This window comes from Cebus imitator, unplaced genomic scaffold (assembly GCF_001604975.1).
Source record: "Cebus imitator isolate Cc_AM_T3 unplaced genomic scaffold, Cebus_imitator-1.0 Scaffold338, whole genome shotgun sequence".
Taxonomy (NCBI): domain Eukaryota; kingdom Metazoa; phylum Chordata; class Mammalia; order Primates; family Cebidae; genus Cebus; species Cebus imitator.
The window spans coordinates 2127063-2150559 of NW_016107653.1; the positions used below are offsets into that span (position 1 = coordinate 2127063).

The 23497-nt window shown below is 53.7% G+C and overlaps 1 protein-coding gene and 1 pseudogene across 7 annotated transcripts in view; one reads left to right on the forward strand and one right to left on the reverse strand.

The window, feature by feature from the left end:
* MTA1 (metastasis associated 1) overlaps window positions 1-23497 on the forward strand; it is a 54576-nt gene that overhangs the window by 3343 nt on the left and 27736 nt on the right. For 5 of the 6 annotated variants that reach the window (XR_001818250.2, XM_017505430.2, XM_017505428.2 and 2 more), the window contains exon 2: window positions 19620-19687. Coding sequence is in view for 4 of the 6 variants with exons in the window: in XM_017505430.2 (XP_017360919.1) it covers window positions 19620-19687 (68 nt within the window). In the remaining 2 variants the exon portion in view is untranslated. Of the gene's footprint in view, window positions 1-19619; window positions 19688-23497 lie in introns of those variants that run through there. The other variant, XM_017505433.2, reaches the window with a different exon arrangement.
* On the reverse strand, window positions 7638-10537 carry LOC108287203 (annotated as a pseudogene). Its single transcript, XR_005196455.1, has 2 exons — window positions 7782-10537; window positions 7638-7714 (listed from the first exon to the last, which is right to left on the reverse strand). The product of XR_005196455.1 is annotated as a eukaryotic translation initiation factor 3 subunit C-like (transcript).

Here is a 23497-nt window from a genome sequence, read left to right on the forward strand (position 1 = left end):
ATTTTTATTATTTTTTTTTTTGGAGATGTCTCGCTCTGTTGGCTAGGCTGGAGTGCAGTGGCTCAGTCTTGGCTTACTGCAACCTCTGCCTCCTGGGTTCAGGAGATTCTCCTGCCTCCCGTAGCTGGGACTACAGGTGCATGCCACCACGTCCTGCTAACTTCTGTATTTTTAGAAGAGACGGGGTTTCACCATGTTGGCTAGGCTGGTCTCAAACTCCTGACCTCATGATCTGCCCGCCTTGGCCTCCCAAAGTGCTGGGATTACAGGTGTGAGCCATCATACCTGGCCTTTTTGTTTTATTTTATTTATTTTGAGACAGAGTTTTGTTCTTGTTGCACAGGCTGGAGTGTAATGGTGTGATCTTGGCTCACCAAAAAAAGTGTTGGGATTAGGCATGAGCCACCATGCCCAGCTGTTTTAATTTTAATGTAGCTCAAGGTTGGGTGTGGTGGCTTACGCCTGTAATCTCTGCACTTTGGGAGGCTGAGGCAGGTGGATCAATTGAGGTTGGGAGTTCAAGACCAGCCTGGCCAACATAGTGAAACCCCATCTCTACTAAAAATGTAAAAATTAGCCGGGGGTGGTGGTGCATGCCCGTAGTCCCAGCTACTCAGGAGGCTGAGGCAGGAGAATCACTTGAGCCTGGGAGGTGGAGGTTGCAGTCAGCTGAGATCGCGCCACTGCACTCCTGCCTGGGTGACAGCGCTAGACTCCCATCTCAAAATAAATAAATAAATAAAATTAACATAGGCTGAAAAGATGGTAGAAAGCCTCTGCCCGGCAGGGCCTCGGGCACTGTCCCGGTGTCTGTGGCCTGCATGGAAGCGCCCGTCCGTAGCGCTGGCCTTCACCAGGCTTGGGGGGCGCCATCACCCCCACTCTATCATGCTGTCAGAAATGCCGCTTTTGCTTTTTTGTTCTAGTGGTTTTTTGAAGTTTAAACTCTACTGCTCTACATACTTGCCAGTGGGGAAAAAAGTAAACTTAAAAAAAAACTTGTGATTTGTAAAGGACTGCAGCCAGTGTCCTGCCCTGAGTACCGCGTGCATGCAGTCCCTGGGCACTTGCTGCCCATGGGCCGACTTTGCGGTCCCGCCCATCGTTTTCCAAGAAGGCGGGGAAGATCCCTGAAGACAGCCATCCCTGAGAGCAGGATGGAGAAGTGGCTGGGGCCCAGGCGTGCTGTCTGGAGGGATGGCAGGGGGCTGTCCCGCTCGGCCTGTGAGGATCGGCCTGAGCACTGTGGCCCTGGCTCACTCTCCAGCAGAGCGGGCCCTGGGACTCTCCTGCCTCACCCACTGAGCACTCCTGGCTTGCTCCAGGGTGGGCCCTGGGACCCTCCTGCATGACCCACTGAGCACTCCTGGCTTGCTCCAGGGCGGCCCCTGGGACCCTCGCATGACCCACTGAGCACTCCTGGCTTGCTCCAGGGTGGGCCCTGGGACCCTCTGCATGACCCACTGAGCACTCCTGGCTTGTTCCGGGGCGGCCCCTGGGACTCTTCTGCCTCACCCACTGAGCACTCCAGGCTTGCTCCAGGGTGGGCTTGGTGCCTACTTTTGGCCTTCCATGTTGGTTTTTTTTTTGAGACGGAGTTTCGCCCTGTTACCCGGGCTGGAGTGCAGTGGCACAGTTTCTGCTCACTGCAACCTCTGCCTCCTGTGTTCAAGCGATTCTACTGCCTCAGTCCCCTGAGTACCTGGACTTACAGGCACGCGCCACCACGCCTGGCTAATTTTTGTGTTTTGTGTAGAGATGAGGTTTCACCATGTTGGCCAGGCTGGTCTCAATCTCCTGACAAGTGGTCTGCCCACCTTGGCCTTCTAAAGTGCTGGGATTACAGGCGTCAGCCAATGCATCCAGCCCCATATTGTTCTGAGAGGAAACTTTGACAATTAAGCTCTTAGATTAATAAAAAAGTAGCTGTCAGTGAGGGATGTTAGAAGGAATGGTCCAAAGAAGCGCATCTCTGATGCCTGACCCGCCGTGGCGGTGCCATTCCCCCCATCCCCGCATCTGTGGGCTCTGGATGCCAAGACTGCTGCCATGGCCCTGTGGGCGTCCTGCCTAGAGGTGGGTCCCCAGCTGCGCATCTGGACGCTGGTCAGCAGGTGAGGCTGGGGTGCTAGGGCGGTGCCGTGTGCCCTGCCAGGCGCCCGACAGGCAGCGGGGGAGCACTGGCCGCAGGGCTGGGGTGCTGGGGCGGTGCCGTGTGCCCTGCCAGGCGCCCGACAGGCAGCGGGGGAGCACTGGCCGCAGGGCCTCCCTCCTCCTCCAGCTGCATGTGGGACGCTCTCTCCTGATTAGGGGCTGAGTCCTGCTAGAAACGGTGACGGCCGTTCCCCATGAGGAGCCACCCTGAGACCCTGTGTAGGGGCAGCTTAGTCCCTACCTGACACTCCAGCAGGCTGTCTTGGGAGTGCTGAATTGTGTTGTTTTTGAGATAGGGTCTCCTGTCACTCAGGCTGGAGTGCAGTGGCAGCATCACAGCTCACTGCAGCCTCCACCCGCCGGGCTCTGGTGATCCTCCCACCTCAGCTTCCTGAGTAGTGGGGCCCACGGTGTACACCATCACACGTAGCTCATTTTTATATTTTTATAGAGGCTGGTCTTGAACTCCAGTGCCTGAGCGATCCTCTTGCCTTGGCCTCCCAAAGTGCTGCTAGGGTTGTAAGGTTGTGAGCTGCCCTGCCCGGCAGAGCATTTCATGTTCTCCAAATGGTCTTTCCTAGTTTGCTGCCTGGGCTCACTGCTTCCCGGGGCTCCCGTGTCACTGGTGTCCCCACCCCCACACCAGCTGGCCTGCTCTGTTCCTGTCCCACTGGGCTCGTGTCTGAGCGTGTAGACTGGGGGATCTTTGTGGCAATGGGGTCACCCTCCCGGTGCAGGGCCACCCAGCACCCCACACCGCTACACCCCACCCACCCCACCAACGTGACCCCTGCACCCCTGAGGCCAGGACCCAGGCTTGTTCCTGTGGGCTGTGCGGCGCATCTCAGGGGTCTGTGGTGACCTCCCCTCACAGCCTCCCAGCAGCCTCCCTGGAGTGGCCTCAGCACTGCAGCCCTGTGATCCAGCCTGGTGTGGGCTCTGCTGCTTTCTCTGCCTGGATGGCCCTGGTGGCCTGAGGAGCTGAAGTGCCCCCTTCCCCCAGAGCCCCCTGCGGTCAGGGCCTGAGCTCTGTGGGTGCCATCAGGAGGGGGCTCTGCAGACCTGTGCAGCTGGGGGACCCCTGGGGCATGGAGGGGCCCATGTGTCCCTTCCCGTCCGTGCCCTGCCAGGCTGTCCTCAGGGCAGCATTGTCATGGAAGGAAACCAGGGCAGTGACAGCAGCCCCTTGTACCAAGCACACCTTAAAAACGAACCTAAGGAGGCTGCAGTGAGCCCAGATCACGCCATTGCACTCCAGGCTGGAAGACAGAGCGAGATTCAGTCTCAAAAACATAAAATGAACCTCATGGCTTGTGCGGTTGGTCAACGGTGGAATCAGGTGTGGGGTGCACCTGGTTCTGCCTGGCTCATCCCCTGCCTTCAGAGGACAGCGCACTCGGGGGCTGGCCCTGAGGTGTGGATTTCTCTGGGCTGGGCTGGGGCAGTTCTGGGGGAGGGTCATGCTCTGGCCCTTCTTCCAGGAGACAGGGTACCTGGGCCATTGGGCCACTTGCATGAGGGGACGTCTGTTTGCAGCCCCTGGGGCCTGCTGTCCCTATCCCTGGCTGCCGGATGCCCCTTGGACGCTGGGGCTCTGGTCTCCGACCCTTTGTGGACTTTGTGGGGACAGCGACGGAGGAGGAGGATGCCCGAGGATGGGCTGGGCACAAGGCTGTCAGTGCCCAGGTTTTACAGATAAAAATACAGGGCATGTCTGCAGCATTTGGGATGTGGTCACATGGAGACCCGGCTCTCAGAGTGGGGGTGCTGGGGGCTTTCCCGTGACTGTTGCTGTTTCCTGGGCCCCCGTTTCTGACCATGGCAGACCCAGCGGTGGTGTGAGCTCAGGAGAGTGGGCTGCACCCTGGAGGGTCCCACACAGGCGGGGCCACAGGTACCGCCCTGCACGCAGCTCCTATCGCTCAGTGATCTTGTGGGCCGTGTCTGTTCTCCTCCAGTTCTTTTGCGGCCCCATCCCCTACTTGCTAAAATGTATGTGTAACCCCAGAATTTATATTTGTGTCACTTTTGCAGCCATTGGCGGGCACACACAGGCTGCTAAAAGCCTGAGCTAGCTGCGTGGTGCCCAGGCGCCCGTTGGGGTGAGTGAGGGAACTTGCCCTCTGCTGGTGCTCCCGTGGTGGGAGCAAGTTGTCGTTTCTCAGGCTATTGAGGGCCACGCTTCTTGCATTTGGGGCTCTTGCCTGTGATTTTGCTCTTCAGATGCCCCGGAGAGGTGCTGCAGCGGGTGTCCCTGTGCACAGGCAGGCTGTGACGGGTCCACGGACAGAATGTGTGTTAGATGGGCTCTGCCCCCATGTGACTTTAGTGTCAGAGAACAGCAATACTTATTATATAAAGTTCTTTGACAGAAATGCAAAATGATGCTATTGTGTATTGATTGGTTGCTGAAAATGTGACCAGAGGCTCGTAGGAACCTGACCCCATATTTCCTGTAGGAGCAGAGGTTTGGTGTTCAGTAATTCAGTATTAGCAGTGACTTTATAGAACATAATTATTGCGGATAATGAGAATTGACTCTGTGGGTGTGTGTGTTTTTTTTAACTTAAAGTCAGGTTTAGGCTGGGCACAGTGGCTCACGCCTGCAATCCCAGCACTTTCGGAAGCTGAAGCAGGCAGATCACTTGAGCTCAGGAGTTTCAACCTGACCAACACAGCAAAACCCCATCTCTTCTAAAAATGCAAAAAACATTAGCTGGGCATGGTGGTGCGTGCCTGTAATCCTAGCTGCTTGGGAGGCTGAGGCAGGAGAATCGCCTGAGCGCTGGAGGCAGAGGTTTCAGTGAGCCGAGATCACACCCCTGCACTCCAGCCTGGGTGACAGAGCGAGACTGTCTTAAGAAAAAGTCAGGTTTACTGAGATACGCGTTACACATGGAAAGCCACTTGTGTTGAGCCTGTGATTTTCACTCAGGCAGCTCTTCTCACCTGACGCGCTTCTCATGTGACGTTTCACAGTCAGCCGCCTCTCCTCCCCCAGCTCTCAGCAACGCTGACCTGTTTTCTGTTTCTGCCGTTCTGCGTTGTCCAGAGTGCCACAGAAGTGGCCTTGCACAGTATGTGGGCTTTTGCGTCTGGCTTTTTTTTTTTTTTTTTTAAGATAAGGTCTTGCTTTGTCACCCAGGCTGGAGTGCAGTGGTATGATCTTGGCTGACTGCAGCCTCAGCCTCTTGGGCTCAAGGGATCCTCCCCACTTCAGCCTCCTGAGTAGCTGGGGCTACAGGCATATGCTACCATGCCTGGCTATTTTGTAAAGATAGGGTCTCACTGTGTTGCCCAATCTGGTCTCAAACCCCTGGCCTCAAGTGATCATCCTGCCTTGGACTCCCAAAGTGCTAGGGATTATAGGCGTGAGCCATTGTGCCTCGCCTCACCTTGCGCTTTTATGTGACAGAAATGGCTTCTTTCCTTTCACTTCATGAGCCAACTTCTGCTAGCTTCAGATTTTTCTTCTGCAGCCTCCACCTCACTCAGCCTTCACAGAACTGAAGGGAGTTAGGGCCTTGCCTGGCTGAGGCTTTGGCTGAAGGGAATATTGTGTCTGATTTCCCATCCTGGCCACTTCCCTGTCGGTACTAAGGCTGTCTAGCTTTGTTATCATTCTTGTGTTCACTGGAACAGCACTTTTGTTTGTTTGTTTGTTTGTTTGTTTTGTTTTGTTTTTGTTTTGAGACGGAGTCTCACTCTGTTGCCCAGGCTGGAGTGCAGTGGCATGATCTTGGCTCACTGCAACCTCCGCCTCCTGGATTCGAGTGACTCTCCTGCCTCAGCCCCCCAAGTAGCTGGAACTACAGGTGTAGCGCCACCATACCCAGCTCATTTTTTTGTATTTGTAGTAGAGATGGAGTTTCTTAATGTTGGCCAGGCTGACCTTCAGCTCTTGACCTCAAGTGATCCTCTCGCCTTGGCCTCCCAAAGTGCTAGGATTACAGGTGTGAGTCACTGTGCACAGCCTGGAGCAGACTTTTAACTTCTTTTTCTTTGATAGTCTTGCTCTGTCGCCAGGGCTGGGGTGCAGTGGTGTGACCTCAGCTCACTGCAACCTCCACCTCCCTGGTTCAAGCAATTCTCCCACCTCAGCCCCCGAGTAGCTGGGATTACAGGCACACACCACCATGCCCAGCTAATTTTTGTATTTTTAGTAGAGACGGGGTTTCACCATGTTGGCCTGGCTGGTCTCAAACTGCTGACCTCAAGTGATCCACCCTCTTTGGCCTCCCAAAGTGCTGGGATTACAGGTGTGAGCCACCGCGCCCGGCGCACTTTCAGTTTCTTTCAGGAACTTTCCCTCTGCATTCACAACTTGGCTACCTGCTTGGTGGTAAAGGCCTAGCTTTCCATTAGGGTATCTTGGCTTTCAACATGCCTTCCTCACTAAGCTTAGTCATTGATTTCCAGCTTTTGTTTCAAAGTGAGAGATGTGTGACTCTCAACTCTTCCCTTCGCTTGACTACTTAGACGCCATGGCAGGGTTATTAATTGGCCCAATTTCAATATTGTGTCTTAGGGAATAGGGAGGCCCCAGGAGACGGAGAGAGAGGGAGGGATGGCCAGTTCCTAGGGCAGAACACACCGTTTATCAATTCAGTTATCAGATGGCTATGGCTCATGGTGCCCCAAAACAATGACAATAGTAGCATCAGGGGTCGCTGATCACAGATCACCATAACCGATAGAATAATGGTTAAAAAGTTGGAAATACCGAGCGAATTATCAAAATGTGACAGCGACGCGTAGTGAGCTGTTGGAAAAATGGCACCGAGAGACTTTACTTGATGCAGGTTGCCATGAACCTTCAATCTGTAAGAAACACAACATCTGCAAAACATCATCAAGCTAAGCACAGTGCCCGCGTAGGTCTGTTTGGGAAATAATTGGCATCTAGACCAATCTTGAGTCCTCTCGTACAGGGATTGGCAAACTGGCCCACTGCCTGTTTTTGATGACTCATGAGCTAAGAATGGGTTTTACATTTTTTAATTGTTGAGAAAAAAATCAAAGGCAGAAAACTTCATGACACATAAAAATTATGTGAAATTCACATTTCAGTGCCCTGGAATAAAGTGTTATGGGAACACAGCCACATTAATGGGATTCTGGTGATCCTGTGGCTGCTTTGCGCTGCTGTGGTGGGGTTGAATATTCGTGATAGGGATAGGAAAACACAGACTGTTTCCTACTCTCACACGTTCAACACAGAACACGTCACCTCTGGTCCCTGGAACGTGTGTGTTGTTTCTCCCCACCAGCAGCCAGTCGCTTATCCAGTGGACACCAACTGGATGTCCTATGATTTAACCCAATTTTGATGCTGCTTACCTGGAGAGAATACTAGGTTCTGCAGCTGAATGGCTGAGTCTCACAAGACTGTCCTCTCTTCTTTTTTTTTTTTCCAACTTTAAATAGACCTTTAATAGCTGGAGTGTGGTTTAGGACTTCAAGGTTGGATGGTCTAGGCGTGGAGGCAGTGGAGAGCTTCAGTAGGCTCTCTCAGACTGCTGCTGGCGGTAGCCACTGCAGCGCATGTAGCCCCTGTTTTGCGGTAGCCATCCTTCTGATGTAGCCCCTGTTTTGCGGTAGCCGTCCTTCTGATGTAGCCCCCGTTTTGCGGTCGCCGTCCTTCTGGCCTTGGAAGTAGCCACCGTAGGTGCTCTGCTTGTGGTCAAACACCCGCTCATTGTTTTCCACCAGGCTTCCTAGTTTCTCAGCCAGCTGCAGAGCCAGGTTCTGCTGGGCAGCGGGCTTGGTGTGGTGCATCACCATTGTCTGTGTCGGCTGGTCTGGGGAGGCCATTAGCTCCTCATTAATGATCATCTTGCTGATGATGGCGTGCACAGTGGGCAGATCCAGCTCAAACATGTCTGACAGCGTCTCCATGCTGATGGAGTCGTAGACACTGCTGTAGGTGAAGAGGTACGTCCTCAGTGACTCTTCCTGGATCTTCCTAACCAGCATGGTGCGGACTCTGTCAGCCTCGGGGAAAAGGTCCCACACTTTCCCATTCATCTTCTCATTGATGATGAAACTGTGGCAGATATTGCGGTCACCCATCTTCATGGCCTTAGAGGCAGCAACCACATTGTTCCCTCATGGACTCAGGGGGACCCAGCAGGGGCTGCCACTCGCCCACACACAGCTGGTGGTGGAACTGCTTGCTGATCATGTGTCGGCAGGCATCGCTCTCGTGGGCAGCCATGTAGGTGATCTTCAGGAGCATGGCAGACACCAGGTAGACACGCTCCAGCAGCTCCAGGTTGATGTGCAAGTGGAAGGGGACCTGCCGGCACCGCTCCACCTTCTCCTGCTCCTGGTTGCGCTCCTGCAGGCTGCGCAGCAGCAGGCCCTGGCCCAGAAGCTCATTGGCCCAGCCACTGGACTGGATATCCAGTGGGGCGTTGTGCGTGTCCTTGGTCAGGCCTTGGCGGAAGGCACAGATGCCCAGCTGCACCATTGTGCGGTTGTAAAGGATCTGCACTGGCGGGTCCGCGTGCTGAATGTTATCCTGCAGCTGGCTCATGAGCATGAGGTCGCAGGCCTGGTACCAGTGGGAGTGCAGAGCATGGTGGTAGATGTGGCAGAGGATGGCACACGTGCGGATCCGGTCTGTGCGGTTCTTGGCGTAGATGTACTTGCACAGTCTTTCCATCAACATGGCCGAGTCCTCACCTTCATTTTCTGCCTGATCTTGCTCAGACTTTGAGGAGCCCTCAGGCGGGGTCAGCTGCTGCTGATGGGCCTTGTAATCGAACTTGTAGTAGGTATGCAGGATTCGCAGCAGGTAGATACGGCAGACCTCCTCAGTGGTTCCCTTCTCCTCCAGGTAGCACTGCACGCGCTCGATGATGGCGCACACCTGGGCCTCGTCCTTCAAGTGCTCCACGTATGCTCCACGTATGCTCCACGTACTCCTGGGAATGAGGATCAGTATTTTGCATTATTTTGGTGAATTCTTCATCCATTCGTTCCACTAGAGTTAGGATGCAGCCACGGACACGCAGTGGCTGGTCAGCATTGTGCAGGTTCTCACTCTCTTCCAGAATATTCTCTCCAACAAAAATGTTGGGATTTGCAAACAGATGTCCATCAGCTCATTGATGTAGTCCAGACACTTCCCCGACATCTCTGGCTTCACGTAGGTTGCCAGGTTGGGGTTGTAGTCATAGAGAGAGGCGATGATATTGAACTTTATCTTGACAATGACGCCCTCTCCTAGGTTGTTTTCTGCCGCAATCGGAACCAGCAGTTGTAGCAGCTCAATCTGGGCAGCACGATCAGTTCCCTTCTTGCCTCGAGCCTGTAGGATCTTATTCAGTTTCTTGATAACGACAGCATGGGTGATCTCCGTTCCCTTGGCAAACATTTTTGGCTTCTCCTTAACCAGGGGCACTCCACCCCGGACCCTTTCCCACGCCCCGCCTTCATTGTGCTCCTCTTCCTCATCCAGATGCTTGGATTTCCTGTCATGCTTCTTCTTAGCTTTGTCCTCCCGTTTCTTCGCCGCCGCCTTCTTGTCTTCATCTGTGGTGGGCGCCTTTTTAAGAAATCTTGAGGCCAGTGTGGTTTGTTTCCCTTCTTCCTCCTCTGAGTCAGAATCAGATGTGGAACCTGTGTCCCAGTCTTCATCATCTTCAGAATCTTCTGAGTCCTCATCTTCGTCATCCATCTTTTTGAGGAACTTGCGACTCTCCCCAGAAGGAGCATCTCATTTCTTCTTCAGGAAAGTTGCAGCACTGACTCTGTCCTCATCCTCATCCTAATCCTCATCTGAAGAGCCTTCTGAATCCTCATTCTTCTCAGCATCTTCATCTGCAGACTGCTCAGGGTTCTGCTTGTAGCTTGTGATATGGGACTCAAAATCACAGTTGTATTTTCGGATCTTCCAGCACAACGTGCTCAAAGCCTTGGCATTGTTTATCTTCTTCCCTTCCCTGTCTTCCCAAAGCTCATTAAGATAGTCCTCCAGGTCAGCCAAGTTGCAGATATAGAACCGGGGGACACCTTCTTTGTCCACAATGCTCTTGGCCTTCCCATATGCTTTTCCCAGGAGCTCAAACTCTTCCAGGCACTTGGTGACATCACGAATCTTCATGGCATTACAAATGGTCCGGATAAGGTTGGTCAGCTCCTCAAACTTCTTGTCCTTGGCACTTCAGACAGCTCTCTTGGTATCTTCATCATCCTCGCTCAGCAACAATGGCTGTTTGCCGTAGTTGCCTCTGACAGGTTTGGTGACAAGTTCCTCCCCGCACAGGGACGACTTGGACTCGCTGTCCGAACCAGTGGTGAAAAACCACGACATGGCAACGGTGCAGAGGTGCTATAGCCGGCGCTGCCAGACCAGCCGAGGTCTCTAGTCACACCGCTGAGCTGGGGCAGTGGAAACGCCAAAAGAGTACTGTCCTCTCTTCTAATGCTAATCCCAAACCCCAGGTTCTGAGCTTTTCATCAACTGGCTGTAAATCAGTATTCCGAGGACCCCCTCTTCAGGTTGGATTAATTTGATAGAGCATCTAAGAACCCAGGGAAATGCTAATGTTTACTGGCTTATTATAAAAAAGATTCCCAAGAGCGCAGATGAGCAGCCTGATGGAAGAGGTGCATAGGGCGAGAGGGCAAGGATGGCTGGAGCCTCCACGTCCTCCCCTACCCACTTCCACTTGTTCAGCTGCCTGGAAGCCCTTCAAATCCTGTTCTTTTGGGTTTTCATGGAGTCTCCGTTACTTAGGTGTGATTGATACATCATTGACCATTGGGGATCAGTTCAGCCTTCAGCCCCGTCCCCTCCCTGGAGATGTCTGGGTGGGGCTGGAACTCGTAACCCTGTGATCCTGTCTTGGGCTCTCTGGGTACTAGCCTCCATCTTGAAGTTATCTAGGGCCCCCCTAACCACCAGTCATGTTATTACATATAGAAGACACTCTCATCACTCCAGAGTTTCCAAGGGTTTTGGGTGCTGTCTGCCAGGAATCAGTGACAAGACCAAATATTTCTTGCTTATGATATTACAAGGCCTGAGTGGCCATGAGTCTGTGCTGCTGGTCAGCCCGCTGCAGGACACACAGAGGCAGACAGTGCTCCAGAGACCACACTGAGGCAAGCATAGTTCCTCAGCCCACTGCAGATTGCGCGGAGGCGGGCGCAGCCCCTCAGGCCCGGAGACCCCGCAGAGGCGGGCACAGCCCCTCAGACCGCGCAGTGGCAGGTGCAGCTCGTCTGCATCTTCAGTGCCACCCGCATCCCCGTAGCTCCACTTCCCACTGTGTGAAATCAAGCGGAGAGCTGACCGAATGGAGCCCGCATCCCCCCTTTTTTTTTCTTTCTGAGACAGGGTCTTGCTCTGTCACCCAGGCTGGAGTGCAGTGGTGCGATCTTGGCAACCTCTGCTTCCTGGGTTCAAGCAATTCCCCTGCCTCAGCCTCCTGAGTAGAGATTCCCCTGCCTCTCTCAGGTGAGATTATAGGCGTGAGACACCACACCTGGTTAATTTCTTTGTATTTTTAGGAGAGATGGGGTTTCACCATGCTGTCCAGGCTGGTCTTGAACTCCTGACCTCAGGTGATCCATCTGCCTGTGCCTCCCAAAGTGCTGGGATTACAGGCGTGAGCCACCACACTCGGCCCTGAGCAGGGCCCTTCTAAGCTGCAGCGGCAAATGCACCATCTGCCTCTGCCTCGGACAGCAAAGCATTGCTGTGGTCTAGTGACTGCCCTGTGCTGAAGGGATGCAGTGCATGTGGTATCACCACAGTTCTGAACTCTGGGACAAGCGATGCTCAGAAGTGTTAGAAAAGTTAAAAGGGAGTGTGTCATCGCAGCAGAACTTCTTTACAAAAATAAAGATGAAAATGGGGATACAATCAATGTAGGTTTCCACGTAACCGACTTATTAGCCCAGCAAGGAAAGCACTTATCTATAGTGAGGAAATCGTGTTGGATCATCGCAGCCAAAGAAGCGTGTCCAGAGGAAAGAAACCTGCTCAACACGATTAGTCCCACAGGGAAAACCGTTGCCCAGGAGCTGAAAATGTTGAAAGCAACATGAATGGGCAGAAAACAGCATCATTTTGATAAGTTTTCCTTGGACGTCAGTGAGTCAGCAGATGTTACTGATACTGCTCAGTTTATTCGAGGCGTCAGTAGTGAGTTTGGGCTGGGCTCAGTGGTTCACACCTGTAATCCCAGAACTTCAGGAGGCCAAGGTGGGCGGATCACCTGAGGTCAGGAGTTTGAGACCAGCCTGGCCAACCTGGTGAAACCCCATCTCTATTAAAAATACAAAAATAAGCCGGGTGTGGTAGCATGTGCCTGTAGTCCTAGCTACTTGGGAGGCTGAAGTGGGAGAATCTCTTGAACCCAGGAGGTTGAGATTGTAGTGTGCCTAGTGCCATTGCACTCCAGCCTGGGCGACGAGGGAAACTCTGTCTCAAGAAAAAATAAAAAAAAAACGCCAAAGTTAGTAAGTTTGAAGGGGGAGCCTCTGAATAGTATACATGGGCCACATAAAGGCAGGAATATGTTCAAAGAAGCTGGGAAGGGCAGGCGTGGTGGCTCACACCTGTAATCCCAGCACTTTGGGAAGCTGAGGTGGGCAGATCACGAGGTCGGGAGATTGAGGCTATCCTGACCAACATGGTGAAACCTCATGTCTACTAAAAATAAAAAAATCATCTGGGCGTGGTGGCATGCGCCTGTAGTCCCAGCTACTTAAGAAGCTGAGGCAGGAGAATCGCTTGAACCTGGAAGGCGGAGGTTATAGTGAGCCAAGATCACACCACTGCACTCCAGCCTGGGCGACAAAGTGAGACTCCATCTAAAAAAAAAAAAAAAGCAACAGCAACAGCTGGGAAGATGTTAATTTGGTGTAACCTGAAGTAGAATCTGCTAGGATGTGTTACCAGTGATGGTGGTGAAGTGTGTAGCACAGAAAAGGGCTTGGTTGGACAAATTTACAAGGCTTGTTAGAAGTCTAAGGTGATGAAAGCCTATAGTTACTCATTCTGTTACTTGTTGGCAGGTAAATATTATGTGGAAAGTGTGTGTTATTTGTTTTGAGACAGTTTTGTTCTTGTTGATCGGGCTGGAGTGCAATGGCGTGATCTCTGCTCACTACTACCTCCGCCTCCTGGGTCCAAGTGATTCTTCTGCCTCAGCCTCATGAGTAGCTGGGATTATTTTTTGTCTTTTTAGTAGAGATGAGTTTTCTCCATGTTGGTCAGGCTGGTCTCGAACTCCCAACTTCAGGTAATCCGCCCGCCTTGGCCTCCCAAAATGCTGGGATTACAGGCAATAGCCACTGTGCCCAGCCTTATTTTGTTGTTTTTTTTTTTGAGACAGAGTCTCATTCTGTTGCCCAGGCTGGAGTGCAGTGGCGTGATCTTGGCTCACTGCAACCTCTACCTCCTGGGCCCAAGTGATTCTCCTGCCTCAGCCTCTCAAGTAGCTGGGACTACAGGCAAGTACCACCACACCTGGCCAGTTTTTCTATTTTTAGTAGAGACAGGATTTCACTATGTTGGCCAGGCTGGTCTCGAACTCCTGATCTCAAGTGATCCACAAGCCTCAGCCTCCCAAAGTTCTGGGATTAGAGGCTTAAGCCACTGTGCCCGGCCTGTGGAAAGTATTTGAATCTGTCCTCCTTTATGGAACCAGTAGTTTCAGCAGTGAACTTTGACTCTCCTTGACTATCATCAGTTCTTGAATTTAAAAAACCTTTTTTTTTAAGAGATGGAGTCTTGCCGTATTGCCCAGGCCGGAGAGCAGTGGCACAGTCCTGGCCCATTGCAGCCTCGACCTCCTGGGCTCAGGCGTGAGCCCCCATGCCCTGCCTGAAGCTGACCATCTTGACTTGCTCTCCTGTGCAGCAGCTTGATGGCCCAGCAGTGGTGAAGTTCTATTGCTTTTTAATTAGTTAATTAATTAATTTTTTAGACGGAGTTGTGCTTGGTTGCCCAGGCTGGAGTGCAGTGGCACGATCTTGGTTCACTGCAACCTCTGCCTCCCAGGTTCAAGCGATTCATCTGCCTCAGCCCCTCGAGTAGCTGGGATTACAGGTGTGTGCCACCACGCCCCGCTAATTTTTGTATTTTTAGTAGAGATAGGGTTGGCCAGGCTGATCTCAAACTCCTGCCCTCATGATCTGCCCGCCTCAGCCTCCCAAAGTGCTGGGATTACAGGTATAAGCCACTGCATCTGGCCTGGTTTTTTAAAAAGCTAGCACCGAAATTGAAAAATTTCAGAATGAACCACTGTTGGCCACCATCCTCAGTATACCAGATGACTTTGTAAAAGAGTTTTAGATGCACGACGTTCTTTACATTCTTTATGAATTCATCTTAAAATTACTAGGCACATTAGCCAGTATGGGCCTGAAAAAAAAAATTACTAGGCACAGCCACACGTATTTGCAAATTTTGTACTGTGATGAAGTCATCTTGGCAACGGCTCATGTTGTTTACACTACAAACTGCCTTGTACAGCGTTCTTATCGTTGAGGGGTAAAATGCGAGGCAAAGTCTCCGTTGCCACAGATTTTCAGTGAGCTTGTTTTCTGGGCTCACGCTGTGATCACAGCAGTGTGTTTGGGACTTCAACGCAAGTGCAAGGGAAATGTCTGTCTTCAGAATCCACTTAGCTGGGTGTTGAGGAGCTCCTACCTGACCTGCAGCTGAAAGCAACTGGCCTATTGCGTAATCACGTGCTGCAGCAGAGGGCCCCCAAGACCACCCTCGGCTTCAGTGATTCGCTAGAATTCATGGCACGCAGAAGAGCATGTCTGCCAGCGCACACAGTTCATTACAGAAAAGGACACGGGGGCTGGGCTCCGGAGAGACCAGGTGTGGATTTCCTCGCGTCCTCTCCCACGGAGGCTGGGCGGTGCTTGACTCCCGCAGTAGTCTGTGGGGACGGGCCTGACGTATTGCCGACCAGGGAAGCTCCCATGAGCCTTGGTGGCTCAGGTGTTTTTGGAGGTTGGTCATGTGGGCCTGGGGCCTGGCTGAGCACTGTGTGGCTGCCCTCTGTTCCTCACTCTCAGACCCTGCAGAGGTCAGGCTGATGCCACAAAGCCCCACCATACATCACTCTGTCAGGGTAGCCTGCCTGAGGTAGTGCCCGTGAGCAGACGCTCTTTGCAGGCAGGATGCCCCAAAGGCTCTGAGGTGACTTCCCAGGTGCAGGTCAGGGGTCAGACCGCTCTGGAAGGAGGAATGCGGGCAGCCCGAGCCTGCTGAGTTGGCCCTTTCTGGGAAGTGGAAAAAAGACTGGAAAAAGTGTGAAGCATCTAGTGGAGTTTTGCAGATCCCAGCTCAGCATCGAGGCTGCCCACTGAGAGCCACGCACCTGGGGCTGGCAGTGTGCTGGGCAGTTCCTGTGAAGCAAGGACTCGCCCTGAGCCAGCCTTAACTGAGACACCGTTGTCGCTGCGTCTGGTGATAGAGAACGTTACATTTGAACCTGGTGAAGCAAAATGTCACCTCCTAAAACCATCCAAGTCCTTACGAGTGCACCTGTGTTATAGAAAGCTGCACTCAGTGATTTTAATTTCATCCGTGTAAAATGTGTGGAAATTTGTTGTTAGTCCCTACGTGATATCCATGGCATGGCCTTTTGGCCTGCACAGCCTAGAGTATTTACTCTCCGGACTGTTGTAGGAAGTTCACCAACATGTATTTCATTCCATGACATCTTATCTATTGCCATTTATTTACATCTTCTGCTGATTTTCCTCGCCAGTGTTTTCTACTTTCCAGCATATAGATCTTTGTACAGATCTTTCAGTCTTTAAACATCTGTAGATAGATCTGTAAAATTTATTTTGTAAGTATTTCATTTTTCTTGGTGCCCTTTTGAATGGTACTTTTACAAGTTTGATTTCCGTTTGTTACTAGTTCTTAGAAAGAGGACTCATTTTTAGATGTTGACCCATAAGCTTGCTGAACTCTTACTCGGCAGTTTCAATAGCTTTTTTGTAGACACTGGGGATTTCTGTATAGAAAGCCACGTCGTCTGCATATAGAAAGTTTTATTTCTTCATATCCCATTGGTATGCCTTTCATTGATTTTTCTTCTTGTTGCACTGGCTGGGACCCCTCGATGGTCAGCAGTAGTGAGAGTAGGTGCCCTTCCACATCCCTGATCTCAGCAGAAGCAGCCTCTCATCATGGAGGAGGACGCTAGCTGCAGGTTTTTTCGTAAATGTCTTCCCAGGCTGAGGAAGTACCCTTTAGTTCCTTGCTGACTCAGTTTAATAGAGTATGTTTGGGGCTTTTTTCAGGTTATACTCTTGCATCTGTGGAGCTAGTCATAGGGTTTTTCTCACTTATTCTGTGAATATGATGAGCTCCATTAATTTTTGAATTTTTAAAAAAATTTAAGTTATTTTTAGAGACAGGGTCTCACTCTGTCACCCAGGCTGGAGTGCAGTGGCACCATCATGGCTCACTGCAGCCCCAAACTCCTGGTTTTAAGCGATCCTCTCGCCTTCGCCCCCATGCAGCGGGGACTACAGGCACATGCTCCCACACCTGGCTAATTAAAAAAAAGAGTTTTTAGAGGTCGGGTCCTATGATGTTGCCGAAGCTGGTCTCAAACTCCCGGACTCCAGTGATCCTCCTGATATCTTGTGTTTCTTTGGTTTTGGTATCAGGGCAATGGTGTCTTTGCTGTGAGCTGGGGAGCGTTCCCTCTTTTTCTGTTTTCTGGAAGAGTTGTGTAGAATTGGTGTTAATTTTTCCTTAAATTTAAGTTTGCTAGATTTAAGTTTGATAGACTTCATCAGTGAAGCCATCTGGGCCTAGAGCTTTTCTTGTTTTATTTCTGTAGTATGAATAGGGTTACCTGTTTCTTCTTGAATGAGCTTTGGTGTTTGTGTCTTTCAAGCAATTGGTTCATTTCATTTAAGTTGTCAGATTCTCTGGCATAAAGTCCTCCATAATATTCCTGGTTCCCCTTCGCACATCAGGAGGATCTGTAGTGATGTCTCATCTGTCGTCCTAATGTTGGTTACATCTGGCTTGTTTCTTTGTCAGTCTGGCTAAAGATTCCAGTTTATTGATCTTGTTAAAAACCAGCTTTTAGGCCAGGCGTGGTGGCTTACACTTGTAATCCCAGGACTTTGGGAGGCCAAAATGGGCAGATCATCTGAGGTCAGGAGTTTGAGACCAGCCTGGGCAACATGGAGAAACCCCGTCTCTATTAGAAATACAAAAATTAGCTATGCGTGGTGGTGCATGCCTGTAGTCCCAGCTACTGGGGAGGCTGAGGCAGGAGAATCGCTTGAACCTGGGAAGCGGAGGTTGCAGTGAGCTGAGATCACGCCACTGGACTCCAGCCTGGGCCACAAGAGTGAGACTCTGTCTCAAAACAAAAACAAAACAAAACAGAATCCCAGCTTTTGATTCCTTTCGTGTTTTCCCCTCTACTATTTTTCTTTCACATCATTTTTACTGTATTATTTCCTGCCTTCTTGCTTTATTTGTTCGTTTATTCAAGCATAATTTACATTCAGTGCAATTCCTTTTACGTGTACAGTTGTGTGAATGTTGGCAAGCCCGTAGTCATGTTGCCCCACAGTCGTGGTATAGAACAGTCCGTTCCGCAAATCCCCTGGCCCTGCATGGTCACCCGTCCTCCACCCCTTGGTTTCCCGTGCCACATCGTGTCAGTGACCCGGCCCGCACGCAGCCCCAGTGCCCTCTACCACGGAGGGCCTCCTGGTGTTGCAGGTCCTGTGCCACCAGGGCCTTCACTCATGGCCCCTGCCAAGGGGTCCTCCATCAGGTGGACGGAGGACCTCAGCTTGTCTGTCCTTCCTCACTTGAGGGGCATTTTCCCCCCCAGTTTCTGGCAAGTTCGATACATTGTTTTGGGTTTAATTTCTTTATCTGGTTTTCTTAGAGTGAAAGGTTGATTTGAGACCTTTTTAAAAAAAGTTTGTTTGCAATGGTTGCATGGAATGAAATCCACCAATTCTGAGTGTGTGATTGAGTAGATTCTGTCATTTTCACAGCTTTGCACAGGTGTGACCACAGCCTGCATTCGGAGCCTCCTGCAGCCCTGGCACACACCCACAGGCCCACCGCCACTTCCGCAGGCTTTTCTCAGTCAGCGCTCACTGCTGGGCGTGGCCCCTGGGCACCGTGGCTTAGTCCCCTCTGGGATCTCCGTGCTCCTAGCCCATTGCCCTGTGGAGCTCTGTGTGGGCGCAGCCTCGTCTGGTCAGCTGTGTTGCTTGGGTGGCACGGGGTGCTCAGGAGCTGTGGGCACAGGCGTGGCTCTGCATATGGGTGCCCTTGCAGGTGTGTCCTCATGAGCATGTATCTGTGGGTGCGTCTTCACAGGTGCATCCTCACAGGTGCGTCATCACGGGCACATGCCTGCAGGTGTGTGCCGGCAGCAGGGGGAGATGTTCTCCACGCCCCTCCACAGGGCCCTTGTACAGGTTTGGCCTCCGTGTGGACAGATGGGCTGGGCTACTTTGGTGCTGGCCTTGCTGCATTTTGCTGAATCCCAGGCCTGCGTGGGCCTCTGGGCTGATTCCAGCTGGGACGGAAGGAATCAGCCTGCTGCTCGGTCCTCCCTGTAGCAGCAGTGCAGGTGGGCTGGCGAGGGTGCTCATGGTGCTGGTTCTCGAGGACGCAGCCTCTAGAGGCCTGGAGCGCTGGGGCATCTGCACCACCGGCCTGGACTTCCCTGGGCCTTCCAGGGTGAGCCTCTGGGCTCTGTTAATTCAGTGGCTCTCTGCGGAGCTGGTGAGGCCAGAGGCACTGTGGTTTTATCGCTGAGGGAAGCGTTGTATTCACCCTACAGCCGGTCCTGGGGCCCTCCCAGTGCCCGTCGCTGTTCCTGAGCTCTGGCGAGGATGACCCTGTAATTCCTAGAGGAACTCTGCCCCGCTTCTGAGCTTGCCTGGGCCCAGAAAGCCCCAGCTGTGTTCTCTTCGTAGTCGCTGCCGTTGGTTTTGGGGAAAGATGGGGGTCCCTGGGCACGTGGGCAGGGCTGGGGGCTGGTGGTAGCCATGTGGTTCTGGGGGTGTAGCATCCAGGCTGGCTGTGGCCAGTGGGAAGGTGTCCGGGGCTCCCAGCAAGGCTGGGCAGCACTGGAGCTGGGCTTTGCCTGGGAAGCTGTCACCTGACCCCCACAGCTTCCCCAAGAAGGGCCTGAGCCCTCTGCAGCTGGCGCCTGTGAGGATCCAGGAAGGGGGCTGTGGGCTCCTGCTGGGTATGGCCCCTCCCGCCACATCTCACTGGCCCTGACCCAGCCTGTCAGGCAGCTTTGGTCGCAGCCACCCCTCCTTGAGGGTGTAGGGGCTTCGCTCCTCCATTTGTTCCTCGCCTGTGAGAGCAGAAGTGGGGATGGCGCTGCCCCTCCAGTCCCTGGGCAGCAGGAGGTGGGCGCAGCTCCAGCCTTTGCTGCCATGGGTGACGCTGTCTCTGTCGCTGTTTGCAGACTATGTCTACTTCGAGAATTCCTCCAGCAACCCCTACCTGATCCGGAGGATCGAGGAGCTCAATAAGGTACTGGGTAGCCCTGGTGTCACTGTGGGGGGGTGGTGGGCTTCGCTGGCTCCTGCCCTGTGGGCAGCCCCCCTTTGGGGCTAACCTCAGACTGGCCACTGCACAGGCCTTTCAGTGACTCTGTCTGCTGTCACCTTGGAGAGGGTGAACGAGGGGCCTGATGGCCTCGTGCAGGACCCAGTGCAGCTTCCCTGAGCTGCCTGCCCACTCCACGCTTGGTCTGTGGGCTCCGGGTCCCTTGGAGATGCCAGTGTCCCTCGGGGAGTTTGAGCAGAATGACATGATTCTGAAACCAACCAAAGACTGCAGGAAGCCACACTCGGTGCCCCTAACCCACCGGCTCCCCAGCCTCGTGGTCCCCACCCAGCTCCTGGTGGCCAGGCCTGTGGGGCTGTCAGCTCTGCCCCCACCCCTGAGTGTCTGCGTGGCTGAGGGCACCCTCCCTGGCCACTCCGGCAGCCCTTGCTCCCACCCGGTGCACGTCTGCCATGAGTCCTGGGCAGGTGCTTGCTGTTTGGTTGGGGGATGTGCCTGTGCCCATGTATGGAGCCCGGCAGCACGCAGACCCTGCCAGGGGTTGGGGGGTGGTGACACAGGGGCCCTCAGCCCCAGCCACTCCTGCTCTCCCGTGTGTCAGCACAGCCTCCATCCCATCAGCTCTGGGGACAGAGCCGCAGATGGCTGTGGAGGTGCAGGGTGCCCGCATACCCTAGGATTCTTCTTGCTGTCCTCTAGGTTGGTGGGTGGGTCCCTGGCCTCCCTTCTCCTCCTGGTTGGGGACTTCCTGAGGGTGTTGAGGGAGGGCAGGTTGGTGCCCACCAGTGGACACATGGTTTTGCAGAGCATGGGTTGGGGCTGGGTGCTTCACAGACCTCTCTGTGCCTGCCTGCAGTGCTCCCGAGCCCCTGAACCCCTGGAACCAATGGCCAGATGGCTGCCTTCTCCTAGGAGCCCTGCCCACTCCGCAGGCCCGGGGCACCAGGGCCCTTGGTGTTCCATGCTGGATGCTGCAGGCTCTCCTGTGAGAAGCTGCCTTCCTAGACCTCAGGCTTGGTGGCAGTGCTGGCTTGGGATTCTTGGGATCAGAGGGGACAGGGTGGGGAAGGTCAGCGCGCCGCCTCTGATGTAGCCATGCTGGGCCCTGGGCTTCCCTGGCTGTGTTCGTGGAGGGCCGTTCCCTGCTGCATCTGCCACCACCTGGGGCTGAGGAGTGTGGGGGGCGGTGCCTGCTCCCCCACAGCTTTCTGGGAGGCCTGAGGGCCAGGCCTGTTTGTTGGAGACAGGGGCGATGACCTGGGTGTCCTCTGAGCCCACCTCACTGCCCATCTGCAGGGCAAGGCTGCCTGGACTCTGGGTGCTGCTGGAACAGGGCGCCGCTTCTGTGGCTGAGCCTCCTGAGTGCAGGGAGCAGTCAGTTTATGCATCACAGCATACGGACTGTAGGGAAACTGAGGCACAGAGGGAGGTTGAAGCATGGCTTGGGGAGGCCCGGTGTCCCTCCTGGGTCTGTGCAGTGGATGGTGGCCGGCAGGTGGCACTGCTGGCCCCACACGCCCAGCTGGCAGGCAGCCTGGGGTGGGAGGCCGCGGTGCCTGTCTGGGTGCTGGGCCGAGTGCCACCGTTGGTAGGGCTCCCTGGAGCCCCCTGTCTGGCTTGCATGTGCAGACAGCAGGTTGCAGGCGTGCACAGGCAGGGGCTGGCTTCCCGCCCTTGATGATGTTCAGTTACAGACACAGCATCAGAGAGGCCCAGAGGCGGCCCCTTCGTCCTGGACGCCCTCCTCCTCCTCGGGGCCGGGGCTGCACGGCCGGATGCTTGCGTGTCTCTGGGCGGTGCTCCAGCCTGTGAGGGGCATGGCCACACTCTCGAACAGCTCAGGCAGGGCAGCTGAGCCAGACCTCAACATGTGGACAAGAGCCCACGGGCCTGCCACCCAGCGGCCAGTGCCCTCCACGCCAAGGAGCTCTGGGCGGGGCTTCCAGGGTGTTGCAGCTGGTTGAGTACAGACCTCCCTTCTGTTCCCTGGCCCAAACGCCCCCTCAAATAACAGGAAAGGGGCGCTGGAGCTCTGCACCCACAGGGCGAGGAAGGTGGGAGAGGTGGCACTGCTGGCAGGTACGGGCACTGCTTGGAAGGCACCAGCTGGACTGGGTGGCCTGAGAAGACCCGGCCCAGGTCATGGGCCATGCTGAAATGCAGTCGGCAGTTGGGGTTCCCAGCAGCTTGGCGCCTCAGGCCAGGCTCCCATCCCCACAGGCACCCCGCCCGCCAGCATGGCTGTGTGTGGACTGGGTCTGCTCGGGGTTCGTTCTGCTGCATAAACAGGGAAAGGTGGTGAGGCCGCACAGGGACATTCTTCCTTTTCTTCCCTTGGACAACTTTGCTTCCTGAGGTTCATAATCGTCTTGTTTTTTCCACTTGCCTAGTTTTTCATGGAATCATCGCTGATCCTTCCCTAAAGCGCTCAGCAGCAGAGCTCCGGAAGGGAAGGGCTCCTATGAGGGCAAGTGGATGGGAGCCTGGCCTGAGGCGCCAAGCTGCTGGGAACCCGAATGCGGAAGAGCCTGGCCCTGCGGTGTGGCTGCCGGGGTGGGGAGCTGCAGTCGTGTGTCTGCAGTGGTCATGGCTCGCTTTGACATTGCGTGGTCTGAGTATCACTGTGATGAAATGTGGATGTCTCCCTGCTGTGGTGGAGCATGTCACTGGGATGCAAGAGCCAACAGAGCAAGAACACGGAGGCCAGAGCAGGGACAGCCTGACTGCAGGAGGATCAGGCCATGTTGGATTATGACCTGAAGGAAAGCGTGGTGGTCCCAGGGTTCATACCACCATAGTGAGCAGATACAGATCGGAAGGGCAGAGGAGACGCATCCCAAGCACCGGAATTCCACCCTGGGGGATGCCCTGCTCCCAGGTGGGCTCTGCAGAGCCACTGAGCACTTTTCTCCCTCCATCCCTCCCTCCATTCCTTCCTTCTCTTTCAACAAGGTCTTGCTCTCTTGCTCAGGCTGGAGTGCAGTGGAACGATCTCAGCTCACTGCAGCCTTGACTTCCTGGGCTCAAGTGATCCTCTCACCTCAGCCTCCCAAGTGGCTGGGACTACAGGCGCACACCACTGCATCTGGTTATTTTTTCTTAAAACATGTTGTAGAGACGGGGTTTTACCATGTTGCCCAGGCTGGTCTCGAACTCCTGGGAGTGAACCACCCAGCCCATTCATACCATTAAACAAAATCATCTTTAAGAAAAGTGACCAGGCACCATAGCTCACGCCTGTAATCCCAGCACTTTGGGAGGTCAAGGCTGGCAGATTGCTTGAGTCCAAGAGTTCAAGATTAGCCTGAGCAATGTGGCAAAACCCCGTCTCTACAAAAAATTTTAAAGTTAGCTAGTTGACCGGGTGCGTCAGTGCATGCCTGTAATCCCAGCCATGTGGGAAGCTGAGGCGGGCGGATCACGAGGTCCAGATATCGAGACCATCCTGGCCAACATGGTGAAACCCTGTCTCTACTAAAAATACAAAAATTAGCTGGTGTGGTGGCGCGTGCCTCTAGTCCCAGCTACTCAAGAGGCTGAGGCGGGAGAATTGCTTGAACCCAGGAGGCAGAGGTTGCAGTGAGCCGAGATCAAGCCCCTGCACTTCAGCCTGGTGACAGAGTGAGACTCCATCTCAAAAAAAAGTGTAAATGGTAGTCCATTAAACACTTGCACAGTGATTAGAATTACAGCATGAGGCCGGGCGCGGTGGCTCAAGCCTGTAATCCCAGCACTTTGGGAGGCCAAGGCGGGTGGATCACGAGGTCAAGAGAT